General features: G+C 40.7%; 2 protein-coding genes across 2 annotated transcripts; both read left to right on the forward strand.

Moving 5' to 3' along the window:
• Window positions 1–3,926: 3,926 nt before the first annotated feature.
• Window positions 3,927–7,055, forward strand: LOC125891772 (osteoclast stimulatory transmembrane protein). The gene is made up of 3 exons (XM_049581268.1): window positions 3,927–3,964; window positions 5,531–6,530; window positions 6,611–7,055. The coding sequence occupies exons 1-3, from the start codon at window positions 3,927–3,929 to the stop codon at window positions 6,956–6,958; spliced, it is 1,386 nt and encodes a 461-aa protein (XP_049437225.1). The 3' UTR covers window positions 6,959–7,055.
• Window positions 7,056–14,686: 7,631 nt separating this feature from the next.
• On the forward strand, window positions 14,687–17,376 carry LOC125891559 (thyrotropin-releasing hormone receptor-like). Its single transcript, XM_049580929.1, has 2 exons — window positions 14,687–15,463; window positions 16,978–17,376. The coding sequence occupies exons 1-2, from the start codon at window positions 14,687–14,689 to the stop codon at window positions 17,374–17,376; spliced, it is 1,176 nt and encodes a 391-aa protein (XP_049436886.1).
• The last annotated feature ends 653 nt before the right edge of the window (window positions 17,377–18,029 follow it).

Genomic DNA, 18,029 nt, shown 5'->3' on the forward strand with positions numbered 1-18,029 from the left:
AAACTCCCTTTACACAATGCATTCATAACTAGAAACCTGCATTATAGGGCCAGTAGGCAAACAATGACAATATAACAGATATAATTAGAAAAAAAAAATCACAATATCCTAAAATCTGTTCACCAATGTACATTAACAACCTGGACAGGTCACCAGACTATCACAGGGCCGACACATAGAGACACACAAACATTCACACCTATGGACAATTTAGAGTCACCAATTAACCTGCATGTCTTTGGACTGTGGGAGGAAGCTGGAGTACCCGGAGAAAACCCACGCTAGCACAAGGAGAACATGCAAACTCCGCAGTGAGGGGCTCCCCCACCTCAGGGTTTGAATCAGGAACCCTCTCACTGTGAGGTGACAATGCTAACCACCATGCTGCCTCAGCAAGAACAGTAACAAGGAAACCACAATCACTAAAGTATAGACTTCATAGCAAAGTAGCGTCACTGTCTATCATGTCATGATGAAAAAAGTACCACCAGCTAAAGAACAACATTAAATCCCAGCAGTAATAATCAGAGTCCACACACGAGTGAAAGTAGTAGACTACTGTTATCCCAAAAGTTACTTAGAATGTTGCATTAGCTATACATTACCTCAGGAAAGCTAGCCTTGGTTAGCAGCAAGCTAATAAACTAAATTCTACTAAATAACAAATCAACAATCACACAACAGCTGATAATTCTCAAGAGTGTTTGGGCAGTAGATAAAAATGTCTGTCAATATTTAGCCTGGTCACAGATTTGACAGCATGTAACAGTGTCTGTTAAACTGCCGTGGAGCTCTGGAAATGGTGGTTGCCACTAGCAACAGAATGTCAGTTAATCTGCTGTAGGACTTTGCCAGTCGTGGTTGCTCCTAGCAACGAGACACCCAGCTGAAACCAACTGGTGTCGGCAGAACAAATGCTAATTCATTCATCTTTTTATTGATTTCTATCATGATAAAACAAGTCTGGGGTGATAGTTCTTTTTGCAGTTTTTACTTAGGTGGAAAAAATGCATCTGTCAACAGTTTTATATTTGTGTGACAAACTGGAGGAAAGAGTGTAAACATGCTAGTGAAACTAAACTAGCAGCCTGAGGTAAGAGAGGACTTAAACGCACAATTATAGAGACAGTTCAGGTAAAACAACAGTTTTTACTGGTCAAACGGTAGGTTCAGTTCACAAAAGGACAGTCAGTGAAGGTAAACAAATTCAACAGGGATGAAGCAGAGGCTGTGTCAATCAACAGACAATAGGAAAACCAAGAGTCAACTGAGGTAGTTGATAACCAGCTTTGTAATACCAGGGGGGTATTCCAGAAAGCGGGTTATGCGAAAACTCTGAATATGTTAACCCTGAGATGAGGGAAACTCTGAGTTATCCGTTCCAGAAAGAGGTGTAACTGAAACTCTGAGTCAGTCACCATGGTAACAGACTCTGTGAACATAACCTGCCCGCTGACAGGTTTTCTTCAATAAACCCTGAGTTTTCCTCTGCCTCCTCCCTCTTACACGCTGTTTCATTTCCTCATTCATTCAGTCCGTGTCGAAGCTTGTATCGAAGCGCATTCATTAGCGGAGATTTACCGTCTGTCACAGTCTAAATCCTGCTGGATATTAGTTTGTTCCTCAGGACTGTCTTACGTTACTGAATTTATGCACATTAATCATTTCTTTGGACATCGGTTTTTGTCATTACATTCAAATATTACACAGCGGGAATTCATCCTCAGCTCGGAATCAAACCTCTGTCCTTTTTATATTTAGGCTATTATTTTTTATAACACTGTGCACAAGGATCAGACACAGTCAGTCTGTTAGAGCAGCTCCCAAATGTCTATTGCACATAATGTAGGCCTAATTATTTAAATTTTAAAAATCGGTATTTAGCTTTAGACACGTAGTATCAATGACTAATGATCTCTATCACTGATGTCATTGGTCGCATTGATGGAATATAATTCCTATAGCCTAATATTGGGGATTATGTGTTAATATTTCTGAGTGAGTAATGGTGCAGCATTTCAGTGTCTTTAAATTTACTACATTTGTAGCTGAAATAAAGTCACTGAATGCTGTTGAGTCAAGATACAAATAGATGTGCAACATTTTAAAATCTACTGTATCTTAACCTCAACGTCTTTTCAGGTGCAAATCACCAAACATATTATTACTGGGTCAGACTGTGAGTTTACAGTCATGTCTTTATGTCTTTGATCTATAGCCTAGCCTATATGTTTTAAATCTTCCTATTTTTCAGTTGCTGCCTCCTGTGTTTTCCCCATCAGATTAAATCTGAACAAATATATTATTATATATAATCAATATAATGTAATGTATCTACAGCCTGATACACAGTCAGATTCCACCACTTTATCTTCATTAAGGAAATGTAAGTCTGATAAATGATGAATTAACAGACAACACTGAATAAAACTTTTTTATTAACTTTATGGTTAACTTATTTACACTTTCCTCGCTCTGACTCACACTCTTCTTTCAAAGATAAACGTGCACTGTCTGCTACACATGCATTAATATCTCTACATCCACTGGATTAAAATGGAGGTGCTGTCTTTTATTTACCTGTTGCCATGGTGAATCGTGGAGTCAGAGCTCCATTGATGATGGCTTTTTATTGTCGGTTTAACTCAGAGTGAACACACTCAGAGTTGACTAAATTAACTCAGATCAGCTGTTCTGGAACCGGTAACTCAGAGTTTCCCATCTCAGGGTAAATCAACTCAGAGTTCAGGGTTAGACTCAGAGTGTGTTGAACCTCCTACCTGGAATACCCCTTAGCTATCCAGATGGCCAATGTTAGGGGTTAGCTAAGCCAGATAATGTAAGATATCCGGGGTAAGTTGAAGTGGCTTCATAGTACAGGCCTCTAGAAAAGGACACTGGGAAACAAAAGCCTGGACATTAGACACACATGAAACTAAGACGAACTGGCACTGAGAGAAAACAAGACACACACTAAATACTCTGAAGGATAATGAGACACAGGTGAGGCTAATCAGGGCGGGACAGACAATCAGACACAGGTGAAGTCATCAAAAGGGAGGGAAAACACAGGGGCAAGAAGTGAAGTGATCTGAAAAGAGAGGAGATGTGAGTTTCAAAGTAAAACAGGAAACGACATGAAGAAATGAACTTTAAAAAAACAAAACCTAAGAAATTAGAGCTGTGACACATGGGCAAAATGTGGCCTGTGACAGGGTGCCGTGTGGCCCTTCAACTATTTTCTAATTCACAATGGAAATAAGCTGATTCACAATGGGCAACAGGGTGCCTACAAAGCATCAAAATAGAGCTTGTTTATCCAAAAAAGAGCCAGGGGAGGGTCTCTTGTGTGACAGTTTCCATAATATTTCATCTGAGATGGAGGTAAATAATTAATTTCATTAAATAAGCTAATAATTAGTTAAAAAGTCAGCTTATAAGATTTGATTTAATTCATGTTCATGTAACCATGATAGTTTTAAGTCAGTTCATGTTTATGAGTCAAATGTGGTCCATTCAGAATGGACCCGCGACCCACTTCTGGACCACGACCCACCAGTTGGGAAGCACTGATTTAGATTATCTGTGATCACACTGGCATCAACATAACACTCAGTGAGCTGAGTGAAACAAATACCAACTGCATGAAATTTCCAGATTTTATGTCACTCTGAGAGTGTGACCCCTGTCACATTGTATGTGCATGCGTGTGTGTGTGTGTGTGTGATTACATCATGCCTCTACATATGATTTTGTGTCATGTATGGTTTACATAGAGAACAGCTGTCTTTTCATTTCCCACGTGAGAACTTGTAGGCGACCCACAAATACCAACATGACAGTGACTGTTGTGAGAAGTTCCTCTTTGAATGCTCAGTCTTGAAACAATTCCCAGTCCTCTTTCATCTCATATTTTCACAGTGAGAATGAAGTTCATCAGAGAGAGTATTATTGCGCCTGTCAGGTAAGAACTGTTATTGTTACTGTTAACTATTTTTAATTATTTTTAATAGGGCCTTATTGGTCCAATGATTTCCTAAAGGACATTACAAATTAAATTATCTGTCTATGGATATATATATCTATCCATCCATCTTGTTAGTCCTGTAATGGCTGTATAATGGTATGTGGTTTATAAATTTTAGGATCTACATGACTGACAAATGCATGTTTAGTTTAATTACTCATTTCACAGTCTTATAGTGGTTAAAGGTGATCAGTTGCGTGTGGGAAAGTATCTTGTGCAAAACTGTCGCCCCTCTGAGTTTTTCATTTGGTGGAGTTAAGTAAATTGTTAGACACTTTGGGGAAATAAGTTTATTTGTTTTCTTGATAAGTTACAAAAGGGGAAATGTCTAATTGTGGTTTAACAGAGAAGACACAGCACAGAACAGAAATAAAAAACCTGACAACTCCTAAAACTACAAATTCTTGTTTTGCATTTGTTTGTGGGCAGATTAAACAAACATACACTGTGCTGATTAGTAAAACTGTGAGATGTTGTTAAACCTATTTTTCAAACTCTGGGGAGAGCTAGGCTGTTTCCTCCAGTCCAGTCTTTATGCTACACTAAGCTAATCACCTCTGTCATAGCTGAAGTAATAGCGTGACATTTGGGGAATTTTGCTCATTTGCTTATTCTGCCAAGAGATACATGAAAGGATCAATACCGCCCTCACGTCATAACGGCTGAAATCATCTTTTTTGGAGCAAGAAAAGACCATATTTGGACAAGAGGCTCGAGCTGTGGAGGAGTGAGGGGTGGATCTGACTGAGGACAATGTCAGCAGATAGCCTGTCACTCAAAACAGCCCGAATTTAATTATGCCACCCAGTTAAAGGAGGAGTATTTAGGATTAAGTGGCATTCAGTGGTGAGGTTGCAGATTGCAAGCAACTGAATTACATTTCTGCTCACTCCCACACCTCCTACCAAGCGTGTAGTTGAACCTACAGTAGCCTTCAGGAAACCTACAAACATGAAAGCATGGATGTATAAACAGAACATGATACAGCCTTGCAAGCAAGTGCCCGTTCAGTTCTATGAAAGTTGCACAATGGCGTAAACATTCAACTTCTGGTTATAATATGACCTGGATATTCTACATCATTGGGCCCATAGAGCGAATGCACTGGAGACTTTTGCCGACCAAGCAGCTAACTTCTGGTTTTACCCTCCACTAACCTGAATAGGAATAAATAATCATGCAATGCTTTTAGACATTTGAAATGTTATCAGACCAAATGGATCAAATCCCAATAAGTGAAACGATTCATTTTGCAGGAGATGTGACGCTCAAAAAAATGTATCCACTGATTAACACGTCTTTTTCATATTTAAGTTAATGGGAAAAGGTCTTTTTGGGCCCAATGGCATCATATAACAGACCCAGAAGTTGTAATTCCATGGTTTGGCCACTATGATAAACTGGCGCTGTTCCTAAGGGTTTGACTCCCAGCAAGAAAGCAAATATTTCCCAAAATGTCAAACTATTGTGTAACTTAATTCAGGTTGTGTTTTCTCTCCTCAGGAACAGGGCAGGACCCTGCAGACAGATTTTAAAATCTGTCCTGCTTTACCTCTGGGATGTTTACTCTGCACCTGCACCTTCTGGCAGAGACATACTGACTCAGCTGTCTCTCTGTTTCACACTCGCCATCGTCACTGGCGGCCTGCTTCATCACTGGCTGTCAAAGACTCTCAAATACAACCATGACGGGTCCATTCAGACCGCCTGCATCTACAGCGTGGCCATGTTCCTGGCCTCATTCCTGTGTCACCCTCTGCGCTGTGTACTGACCATGATTCTACCCACTGTCTGCACCAAACAGGGACGCAAACTCCTCATCACAGCCTCTGTCATGATTCTAGTGTTGAACGTCATCCCTAATATTTCAGTGAACGTAGGGGCGGTCACTCGCATCCTCAAGTGTACCGCTGAGGGTTTCACAAAGACTTTGTTAAACTCATCTGAACCTTTTAACAAAGCAAAGAAAGACCTTGTTGAGGAAACCATCAAAGCAAGGAGGGAAGACTTGAGCATTGTCACCAACTTGAGGAAGTTGGATCATTTCACACATGTTGATGTGTCAGAAGTCAGAGGAAGGTTTACTAAGATGATTGGGCAGATAGAGGTCAACTTCTCACACGCCAGGAACCTGCTGAAAGAATACAAACTGCTGTCAAACCGGATCCTTGCTGCCATTTTTGTTGCTCTACTAATCTTTGAATCTGCACGCTACTTGAAATCTTATCTGGCATCAGTTCAGTTTGATAATGACCACATCTCCAAAGAGCTCTGGCAGAGAGCGAATGATAATGCTATAGATAAAACTTGTCTCCCAAGCTGCAAAATAACAAGTCAGGAATGTACCTCCTGTTTCATATCACTGGTTCTGGTGACGTTATATTTCATCGCAATAGCTTTAATAGTAGCCTTGGATTATGTTGTGTATCACATAGTTCAGGCGATTCTGCCGTGGATTCTGGACTTTCCACCAACAACTGCCAGCATAAGTGTCGATTATAAGGTAAGACATTTTACTGTGCCTGCAGTATTTGCTTCCTTACTTTTAAGGCTTTTCATCTCTATTTTTTAATCCTCTGATAGGTGCAGTGGTTCCCCCCTGCCTTCTGTATCATCCCACAGTCTTGTGTCACACGGGAGCTGACAAACTTCCACAGGGATTACAAGTGGACTTTCGATCCCGAGCCATCGCTCTGTGATGTGACAACCTCGGCACCCAACCTGGGAGTCACACTCCTGCTGGGATGTCTGTGGCTGATGAGCTACTCTCTGGTGTTCCTCGAGGTTTACGCCAGACGGCTGCGCAAGAAAATCTCTGCATCCTTTTTCAGAGAGCAGGAGGAGAGGAGGATGGCGTACTTGATGGAGAAAATACAAGTGAAGCAGAATAAAAAGGAGCACAAGGAGATGATTTATGTGAAGGTTGGGTGAACATTCACCGGACCTGGCAATGCTTATCCAATTTACTGATGATATTTTATTCATGCTAGCTGCTTGGCTTCAGGGATGGGAATGTTGGCCTGTCAATAGGGGGTCTGGATCCAGCCACGGAGTAGTGATACATTTGATAGCTAAAGTAAATACGCCCGTCCCTAAATACTATCTGGTATTACTCCAAGTAGTGCTATCGCTGAGCGTTACATATATGTTGTCCCAATAGGTCATAAGCTTTTGACATGCCCAGAATGAATGGACATAATTTGCACAATAGTACAATAAGTTTCCATCTGAATTCTCTCCATGTGTTTGATCTGGTGATCATGTGGGACCCTGAAGAGATCTTATTCCAGGTCCGCCACTTTGGTATTTCAACAACTATTTAATGGACCGCTGTGGCATTTTCTACAGATATAGTTTGGTCTCCAGAGGATGGATCTTACTAACTTTAGTGATCCTCTGACTTTTCCTCTAGCACCACAATGAGGTTGATATTTGTGATTTTGACTCAACACAATCGCCATAATTAATGTTGCCATTGTAGGTGTCTGCAAACCAGAGACATGTAACACTTGTACATCGTTATGTGGAGGAAATGGTGAAACCATTTCCTTATGTTTTAACAATACTGTGGTTCATGTGTGGTTATGTTTAGGCACAAAGCACTTTGTTATAGATAGGGTTAGGGTTGGGCTGGCATAGATCATATTTTGCCTTTAAATACCTGCCTTTGATGCCACAATCACAGCTGGAAATGCTGCTGATGTCTCAGCATCATGTCTCGAAAAAACACCTGCTTTTGCTGGTTTTTAATAGACTGCAGCTTGGCAGCAGTCATGCCATAGGTGTCACACTATCCATCACTATCCACTATCACCTTCACAATGACAAAGTCAGCTGTCCCAAACTGGCTCAATGAATATGCCACACAAAAGACTTAAAACAGGCATAATGTGTTAAACTAAGATTAACTTAAATAACCAGGTCAGCAAAGTCAGTAAACCTAAAACAGTGGTGCAGGATAGATGTCTGCTGTAGGGAGAAAGTGAGTGAAAACATGAAGGAGCTTTAACAGCCTGATAGGCCCAGGTGAGCTCAATCAAGGTAACAACCTTCCCACCTCAGCCACCTGATGAGGTTGGCTGGAACATCCTCAAAGGCAGTGGGAGCGGCGTCATACAGCTCATATACATGTCATCAGAACTATGTCACTTCAGAAAAGTCGATATAATATATATTAAATGTACAGAGTAACATACATGTAACACAATGCCAGCATTTTCTTCTGGTGACTGGGCTGTGAGTGAAAAGTCTCAACAAATAATGGATGGACTGCTTGGCTTTTGTAAAAACATTCATGTTCCCTTCAGGATGAAGTGTAATAACTACGCTTGTATATTAGCTTTTAATCTAGCACCATCATCAGGTCAAAATTTCATCATCCAGTACTTTAGTTAATGATCAAATATCTGCAAAACTAATGACATTCCCCATCATCATCAGCTGTACTTTGTCTTTAGTGCTGATCACCATGCTGACACACCAAACTGAGATGGTGATCATGGTCAATAGTCTGTTTGTTTGATTGCTGATATTTTCTGACTCACAGTGCTGTTGTGCCAAAGTTCAGCCTTACAGAGCTGCTGGTGTCAGTGGACTCATCATTCACTGCTCTTATGCTGTTTAAGTTTCTGTTTTTGCAAAACTGAAGATAGAGCATCCTGTGTAATAACACCTTTTCCTGTGCAGGCGTGACAGCCCCCGACAACGTCTTTCTTAGGCGCTCACACTCAAGCCCGTTGTGGTTTTTATAGATGTACCACCACGTCTGCTGAATTTGCATCCCCCTTGTTTGTGTCTGCCAACTTTTTTTTTTTTTATTTCAACCCAAATGTCACAGAGCTCATGTTTTACTGTATATTTTCTGTACAATGTGTGCAGTGCTGTCTTTCTTTTGTGTGGCTCAGCATAAACCTGTGTGTTATTTTACCCCTCAGCCCCACTAGATGCCACTATGGTGCTGTAGACAGTGAGTGATACAACCCCTCCTGTCAGGAAATGAACAGCAAACGATTGTCTGATTTTTTGAATATTTTATTGGCCTAGGTGAGTTTAATAGATTAAATGAATCTGTTTCATGAACATCCACATCCAATAATTCACCAGCCTATTTTAATCAGTTTGCCCTTACTAAAAGAAAAGAAAAAAAAATCACTTCCTTTCTCTGAAAAAGTCCTTTGCATTTTATCGCCTCCTGCTTAAAACTCCCATGAGCCCTCTGGAGTTTATTTTAAGACACATCCCAGAATAATAATAGAACACCTCTTTATCATCTATTTTTAATTCTGACTTTCTGTCCACTCTGTGGTTGACTCAGAATTCGGCAGCCTAAAGATGATACACAGGAATCATAAATTATTCATGTGTTTTCTGTTATCATGAGTTCTCACATCAGTGTGTTGCTTACTGTGTGTGTCACAGCTCTGGGCTTGTTGTTGTTGGAAATGCAGTGAACTGAAAAACTGATTATTCTTAAAATGTAAATAAAATGCACCTCTTAACATCCAGTTTTCCCATTGTCTTTCTTATAGTAGTTTTAAGGTTAGAAATATCAACTTATACCCTATCTGAGAGTATAGCACGGTGTATATTCTGTATCAGCTTGTTCCAGCTTGAAACCAGGTGTTCCAGCTTACATTGAAGCCAGATGATGTTTATTCTTGCTGAAAAATCTAAATATTCTAGGTTTAATTTTAAACACAATACCCTAAAATTCAGCCTGGCATGTTTAGTACCTTTAGAAACTTTTGGTTCTCAGCTGGATCTTGAAATAAATGAGCAAGTTTTGGATGCACAGCATGAAAATGAGCACTAATCATCATATTTGTTCGGACACAATGCAGGATGGGCTTCTTAGCATGCAGCAGATCAATCAAACAATTACCTGGACAGAAACTGCTCTGTTCGATTTTTCTTCTTCGTTGTCTTTGAAGCTGTTATCTATTCATTAGAGGAAGCCTGGTGGACTGAGCGTTCTGAAACTATTTGAAATGATGAAAATGTATGCATCTGTCACGCATTAGCATTCACACTGTCAGTCCTGTCCACAGAAAAAGGTTTAAAGAGCTTTCCAAGCACAGAGTGGTTTGTTAGGATCTATTTAAATCTATCGTAGCTCTGAGAAAAGATTTTCTGGACGATCGGTTTTGATGTTACTTAATGTTTTCAGCCACTGGGAGCAGGTTTTAATAGTATCAGCATCCACCGTACAATCAGAGTGCTGGAGGCTGTGAAAGCTTTCACAGATCTGCCTCAAAGGAATAGCATGAATCTTAATCTTATGATGTGTGTTCCTATTAGTGCCTCGAGAGACTTTTCGAATTCTACACTTCTGAATTTGTGTGAAACCAGAAAATTCAGATGAAGTGTTAACTAAATGATGTCTGCTAGTGGCAAAAATTGTCTGCTTCGTAATTAGTGCCATCTTAATTCAATGGCTGAACACTGCAGTGGATGATGTGTTGAATTGCAGGCTACCTCCTCTGTTCTCTCAATAATTACAGGGCTTATGGTCACAGCCATGGCCTCAGTCGTTGACATGACGTTCTGAGCTTGAATGGGGAGGTGGAATTGATTTCTAAGTTGGTGGCTGTACAAGGCAGTGTGTTGCACTGTGGATGTAATGGTGTGTGATGTGAAGGAGAGGGAGGGGTGCACTGGAAAGACAGGGAGAGGGAGAGAGGGAGGGAGACATGTGGACGACTGGAGGGGCTCTGGAGAAAGAATGAGCATTCATTCGTGCACCTGAGTGCTGCTGCCATGCCAGAGTGAAAGCCGCCTCTTGCAAATGATGGTAAGCTGCCCCTTCTCTTCTCTTAAAAACATTTGTTTCATGTTTATTTACCCTTGCACACTTTGATTTTCTGCCTCTGAATCATCTGTAAATGCTTTAGTAAATTATTCCTTCTATACAGAGATGTAAAGAGGGACGGTGATGCATTTAAATCTTTTTGCTGCAGGGATAGTCTGAGTTTTTTGGGAGAGCAGGGGATGGTCTTTCATTTTTTTAAAAAAATCATGGCTTTATGTGCACAGTGGGTCGTTAAAATACACTTTATCATTCACAAAGGAAAACAAAGGTTTAACTTTTCCCTTCACAGTCAACTTGCTAATGGGACCAATATGTCAGTTATGAGAAACAGAATACACATGGATGTTTATGGATGTTAGTGATTAAATGTTATAACTACCAGCAGTCACTACTCCACCCCCACTCAACCCTTTACTTTAGTCTGCATCATAATAGAAAGTTAAATATAATGTTGACCTATATTAAAATTCAGGTTAACCTTTTATTTGGCATCTCTTTGTTCTGGAGTGTAGCTGGAATATTCATAATTTTGTTGTTTTCCATGAAGTTGGAAATTACCAATTCCACTTTTAATGTGAGCTTTGGAAGCTGTTGTGTAAACTCATCAATGTATTAAACCTGCAATAACTTATTGGAAGAATGAGTGCTTTTTTGGCCACTTGGGGGCAGCAGAAACAAGCTTTAAAGACAACACTGACATATTATCACTTTCTGAGTTGATATCAGGCCCCTAGGAAGTGCGCTGGGCTTTGAAGCCAATTTTCATAGTGGCTTAACAGTGGAACCACAATGTCTAGGTCCATCACGTGATGCTGTTGGGCCCAAAAAAGTTTTTTCCTGCAGATATACATTGGGAATGAGACGTCTGTAAATCAGCGGATACATTTTTTTGAGTGTTACAACCCTTGTGACATGACTTGTTTCACTCTTGGGATTTGATCCATTCATTCTGATAACAATTTCAAAGTCTAAAAGTCACACGACTGAATAATTTCAACAAGTTAGCGAAGGGCTAAACCAGAAATTAGCTGCTTGGCTCGCAAAAGTCTGTGATGCACCTGCTCTATGAGCCCCACAATACAGAGGATCTATCTTGGCTTCCTGTGCCACTGAGCAACTCTCATGGGAAAGAACAGGGCCCCGCCTAAATTGCTGTATCCAGTTCTCTTCATACATCCATGGTTGACTGGAGAACCTGTTGGCAAACAGTTGCTTGTTTGCACCTACAGGAGCAACATTATCATTCAGTCTTGTTTGTGGCCACCTGATGAATGTAAATCCAATAATCACATTGCCCACATTATGTTACAGTCATTTCGCTCACACTTTTATCCAAAGCGACATACAATAAGTGCAATCAACCACTGGATACAACCCAAAAACTGCAAGAGTCATGCTAGTACATCAGCTGTAATAAATATGAACTGCTCCAAGCGCTACATTTTAAAACAGTAACAGAGAAAGCTATTGTTTGCTTGCTTGTTATTTCACTGACCTAGGTGCAGTCTAAACAAATGAGTTTTCAGTTTGTGTTGAAATATATGTGTGGAGTTTATTCCATCTTGTGAAGGGCTTATTGCATGAGTGAAGTATACTCTCAGTCAAAAAATATAAAATGCAAGCCTCCTTCAAAAACAATCCAAGGCACGCTGTAGGGTTTGTGCAAAAATGTGTATGCCTTTGTTTTACATGGCAATATAGATTAAAAAGACCAAGGCGTTGCAACAGTGTCATGACCCTTACAGAGTGTGCCAGTAAACCCGGAACTCCATTAGTGCTTTTAGCACTTCTGGTTCTCTCGTCTAAAAGTCAATACGTTTATTGAATGGGATTTTGGTAAAATGCCTCAAATAAGGTCTGTGGTTAACAAAAGCTTAAACGAGTTTCAGGTTTTGTGCTACAACATAAAACATGTCAGTAAATACCCTACTTGTGAATTTTGAAGCTTTTACGTGTTGTAAAAAAGGCGGTTGCTAACAAGTTGCTCAATACGACTACAAACCCTGTCGGGGACATTAAACGTCATCACCCCCGAACAGGTGAGAGTGCTGGCAGTCCGCCATTACAGCTTCTTATTTAGCTTAAACAGTCCAATTTCCCCATTATACAATGTTTTTAAAATAAAGCGGCTGACATCAGTTGAAAGCTTAGTGGCGGTGACATCAAGAGTCATGCGACCGTGGAGTAGTCATGTAGTCCGTTAAAGCCTAACGTTAGCTTTTTACTTCTGGCCATCGCATTTAAGCTTCAAATGCGGTATGAAAGGTGTTCATATGTGAAGATTATCTCGCTGAACAAAACCTGTAAGTATCATAAACTTGTGTTAGCCACAGAGCTTATTTTCTGACATAATCCAAAACGCAATACAAAAAATCACATTCACTCTTCCGGGAACCAGCGCGAGGCTAAACTTCCAGGTTTTGACGTCAGCCCTGGCACGCTCTATTAAGACCTGTGAGATCCGTTATGACCTGTGAGTCACAATGCATTGGTCTTTTTAATCTATATTGCCATGTAAAATAAAGGCATTTTAATTTAAACCCCAGTGTGCCTTGGATTTGTAACCATAATTACTGCACATATTATATTTTGGGGTTATGTTTTTATACTTAAGTCACTGTGTTTTTAGGTACATTATTTATATTTAAGTAGTAATAGATTCAGTAACTGGTTAATTATTCTTTCATTGTCATTTAAAGTACTTTGTATATTGTTTCATTTGTATTTTCATGTGCGGCGTTTAAGTGGAGTCATTGTGTTCCCTTGGTTATAAGCCAATTGGTTCCTACCTGCCCTTGTTTTGTGTGGACAGGTATGGGTGATACAAGAGCTTGACAGTGAAGGGAAGTTGCTGTACCCCCAAGTTGGAATGTGTTAGTATTGTCTTGTCATGCTGGTAAAAATTAAACGAAGAGGAAGAAATAAATGTTTTAGCCCAGAAGAACTGGGGAACACCAACAATCAAAAAAAGAGGGTTTCAGATTGTTTTTGAAAGAGACTAACATTTTATATCTTTTGATTGAGAGTACACTTCACTCCTGCAATGAGCCCTTCACAAGATGATATAAACACAGTGCACCTCAAGTATCCAAAGAGCACCTGTATGTGGCAACTACTAGTCACGGCAGTGCATCTCCTTTGTCTTCATGTGTGGAGTTTCTGATGTCCAAATGTCAGGACCTTGTTCCACCATTGAACCAGGACAGCACTCTCTTTGAGCTCTGTATTTGGTCTCCACCAACTCCTGAGGGAAATATCTGTCTCTTTAGCTGATAAATGCTCAACTGTGTCCACTAGATAGTCGCTTACTGTGTCTGTCTGCTGTTTGGTGCTGAGCAGGTAGTGCACAGGGGGTTATTAGAGCTTCTTTTGCTAAAACAGCTGCCTAATGAAGCTGAAAATGATGCTATGGGAGCAGTGCAATGAGAGAGAACCAAAATAGTACACCAGCTCACTATAAAGCTCCAAAAAGCTGAGGGAAGCTGCAGATTCAGGTGATAATTCTCAAGTTTGTCAGTACACGTGACGTCTTTCACATTGTTTTTAGATTATCATTTGATTTGTTCATACCATAAAAATTTAGAGAGGGCGTTTCAGTTTTTATTTTTGTCCCTTAGACAAGGGATCAGCCCAAAGACAATATGAATAATGCAGGGAAGTGTTTTGCTTTTCCCCCCATTTCATATGTGCTTCCCCAATGTTGAAACAAAACCTACATCCCTCCAAACCCCCTCCACAGCCAAATCCTTTTCGCACAGTCCCTACCTATTGTTTCTCTCCATTTCTGCCTTTAGGATTCTTGTTTTGTGCCTCTGGAGATCAACTGAATTGTGGCTGCAGGACTTGACACAATGGAGAACAACACAACCGTATTTCAAGATGCCACTCAAGTTTTAAATCTGACAGAAATACCTCTGAACCCTCTTGAAGAGCAGGTCATAACAATATTTTTGACAGTACTCATCTGTGTAGTTGGGATTGCTGGGAACATTATGGTGGTGCTGGTCGTGCTGCGCACTAAACACATGGTGACCCCGACTAACTGCTACCTCGTCAGTCTGGCTGTCGCAGACCTCATCGTGCTGCTGGCGGCAGGGCTGCCTAACATCTCTGATGTTGTAGCCTTCTGGATATACGGGTACACGGGATGCTTGTGTATAACTTATCTTCAGTATCTGGGCATCAACGTGTCGTCCTGCTCCATCACAGCCTTCACCATCGAGCGATACATCGCTATTTGTCACTCCATAAAGGCACAGTTCATATGCACCGTCTCCCGGGCCAAGAGGATCATAGCTGCCGTCTGGATCTTCACCTCACTCTACTGCATCATGTGGTTCTTCTTAGTGGACACAGATGAAACCGTCTACACCAATGGCGTGGTCGTCACTTGTGGCTACCGTGTCTCCAGGAGCTTCTACATGCCGATCTATTTTCTGGACTTTACTTTGTTCTATGTGATCCCTCTCGTTGTGGCCACTGTGCTGTATGGGCTCATCGCCAGGATTTTGTTCATGAGCCCCCTGCCCTCGCATCTGAACGACAGAGCTGGAGGAGGGTCGGTTCACCAGGGTCACTCCAACAGCACTAACAAGGCCAACAAGGGTGCAGTCTCTGCAAGGAAACAGGTACTGGACAGGCTGATACACACGATTCATTCATTTCCAAATCTTGATTGTTCCCTCAAATTTATCTTTCTTTAACATGGTCACAAAAATCTCAACAACTGGTGGATGGTTTGTACAAAAGTTCATGGTTCTCAGAGGATGAACCCTACTGAATTTAGTGATACCCTTACTTTTCCATTAGCTTTACCATGAGGATGACATTTCCAGTTTTGAGTGCAATGTCTTTGATTCAGAAAGTCACCAAAGTGCAGTAACATGGTCATCCTTTGACTTTTCCTCCAGTACCACTGTCAGGTCAAATACTTTGGCTTATGACCAAATACCTGCAAACTGATGATATTCCCATCAATTTCAGCTTTACTTCCTGTTCATAGTATACCTCCCAAACATCAGCATGTTAAGCTGCCAGTATGCTTCTTCTTGCTGGTCAGATGGTTGAACGGCTTTCGAAACCACGACAGTTTTCTGACATCAGAATTTGGGGGCTGTGCACGGCAATTTTCTGAACTTTACAAAACCGACAGTTCGACACACACGCAGTCATTTCGCACCTGCCTCTAACTGTAATTAGCTGGCTCTGTGGAAGTAAAAATAGGGTTTGAATTTCTCTCTCAACCTTGCTTATTTTATGTTTGACAGCACTATTTCTCTCACTATAGATGACAATAAATGCATTGATAAATTCACAATAAAAAGCCTACTTAAGGGAACCTAAATTTACTAGCATTTCGCTACGAGGCAACTCAGCAAATGGCTTACAATACTGAGGATAGCTATCAATAAGTACCAGGGAAAGCAAAAACTCTATCTCCTTCCTGTTTTGTTTGCACAATTGTTGACATACTTGTGCAGTAAATTCGAATTACAAATTGAAAGCAAAGTTTATAGGGAACCACTCTAAACGCTGATGGTGTCGTTCTACAGCTATTACACTTTACAGTCAACATTTACCTTATAGCAATAAGTTAAAAACTTGTCTGTCTCCACTTTATACCAATTACCTTTTCCATGACAGGTGCCTTTTTACCCCACCCTTAAATATGGTTGTCCAGGAAACAGCCACAAACGTTTTTGCCTTCTGCAGCAGCATGACCTAGGCCGTAGCATTGTCATAGTTGGCATGTTAGCATACTGATGTTAGCATTTAGCACAGCTGGCACAAGGACAATTCTACCCACTCTGCCTTACTCTGCCTCTGATTGGCTTACCCTGACATTCTTGTCCTAACCCTAACCAATCCAACCAACAAAGGCAATCAGCCAGTCAGATGGAGAGTAGGGCAGGTCATGCCTTTGTTATCCCAGGCAAAGCCAATCTGTGTCCTGAGGTAAAGCCTCAAGCTGAGCTTAGCATAACAGTAGACTCTTGCTATGAGACATCTTCAACATTGACATGATGTCAAACATGTGCATGTAAAGTTCATTATAATTTTATTCTTCCTCATTAAAACCACATTATACATCTCTCTTGTTCCTTGTTTCCTTGCTCCTCTGTCTCTGTCTCTGCATCAACAGATAACAAAGATGCTGGCTGTGGTGGTCATCCTCTTCGCCTTGCTCTGGATGCCTTACCGAACCCTGGTGGTGGTCAACTCCTTCATCGACCCTCCTTACACCAACACCTGGTTCCTGCTCTTCTGTCGCATGTGCATCTACACCAACAGCGCAATCAACCCCATCATTTACAACCTCATGTCTCAGAAGTTTCGCGTTGCCTTTAAGAAGCTCTGCAAGTGCAACTGGCAACAAAAGGAGAAGGCGGTGGAGTACAACGTGCCGATGTATTACAGCGTGATGAAGGATTCGTCCCACGAGAGCAACGAGCTGGTCACGGAGCAGGAGGACGTGAGCGGCCACACCAACAAGAGGTTCAACGAAACAGATGATGACGCAAGCACGTTTAGTGTTTCTTAATAAAAGCTTTGATGAGTTTGTTGGCTTCATTAGAATTAGGAAATTATCTGTGAAAATCTTTTGTTTTAATGTTTAACGTTGTTGTTATTTCCACCTGTTAGAAAAAAAAAGTATTTACTGACCAACATCTGAAGATATTCCTCTTGTTTGCAGGTTGTATTTGTGGTGTGGTAGTCGTGGTACTTTTGCATTAGTATTGTAACTGTGTTGTAAATATAGTATGTGAGACCAGGCTTTAATGTACCTCACCCTGGGACATAATGTGCATCATCATGTGCATTACCATTACACATAAACAAGTGGTTCTTTGAAGTGTTTTTGGAAATATTGTACTCACATGAAAAGAAGAATGACTGGGAAAAATGGATATTTAATGTGATACGTAAGATGCTGTGGTTGCATATTTTGAATTTATGTCCAGACTTTTTGGTCCAGAACACTGAACTAAACAAATTGTCAGCGTAATGTGTCTCTAGATAACAACTACACTCATTGTTTTTTAATGGTTACACTCTCAGGCTGGAGTGTACTCAACTGTATCACACACAATTCAACAGCACTGATAATCACACAGTCAAATATTTATCTTTTCTTTTAACACTTGTTTGTACATTAATCTCATTTTAACAAGACAATATTTACAGTACAGACAA

Source organism: Epinephelus fuscoguttatus, linkage group LG7 (assembly GCF_011397635.1).
Source record: "Epinephelus fuscoguttatus linkage group LG7, E.fuscoguttatus.final_Chr_v1".
NCBI lineage: Eukaryota > Metazoa > Chordata > Actinopteri > Perciformes > Serranidae > Epinephelus > Epinephelus fuscoguttatus.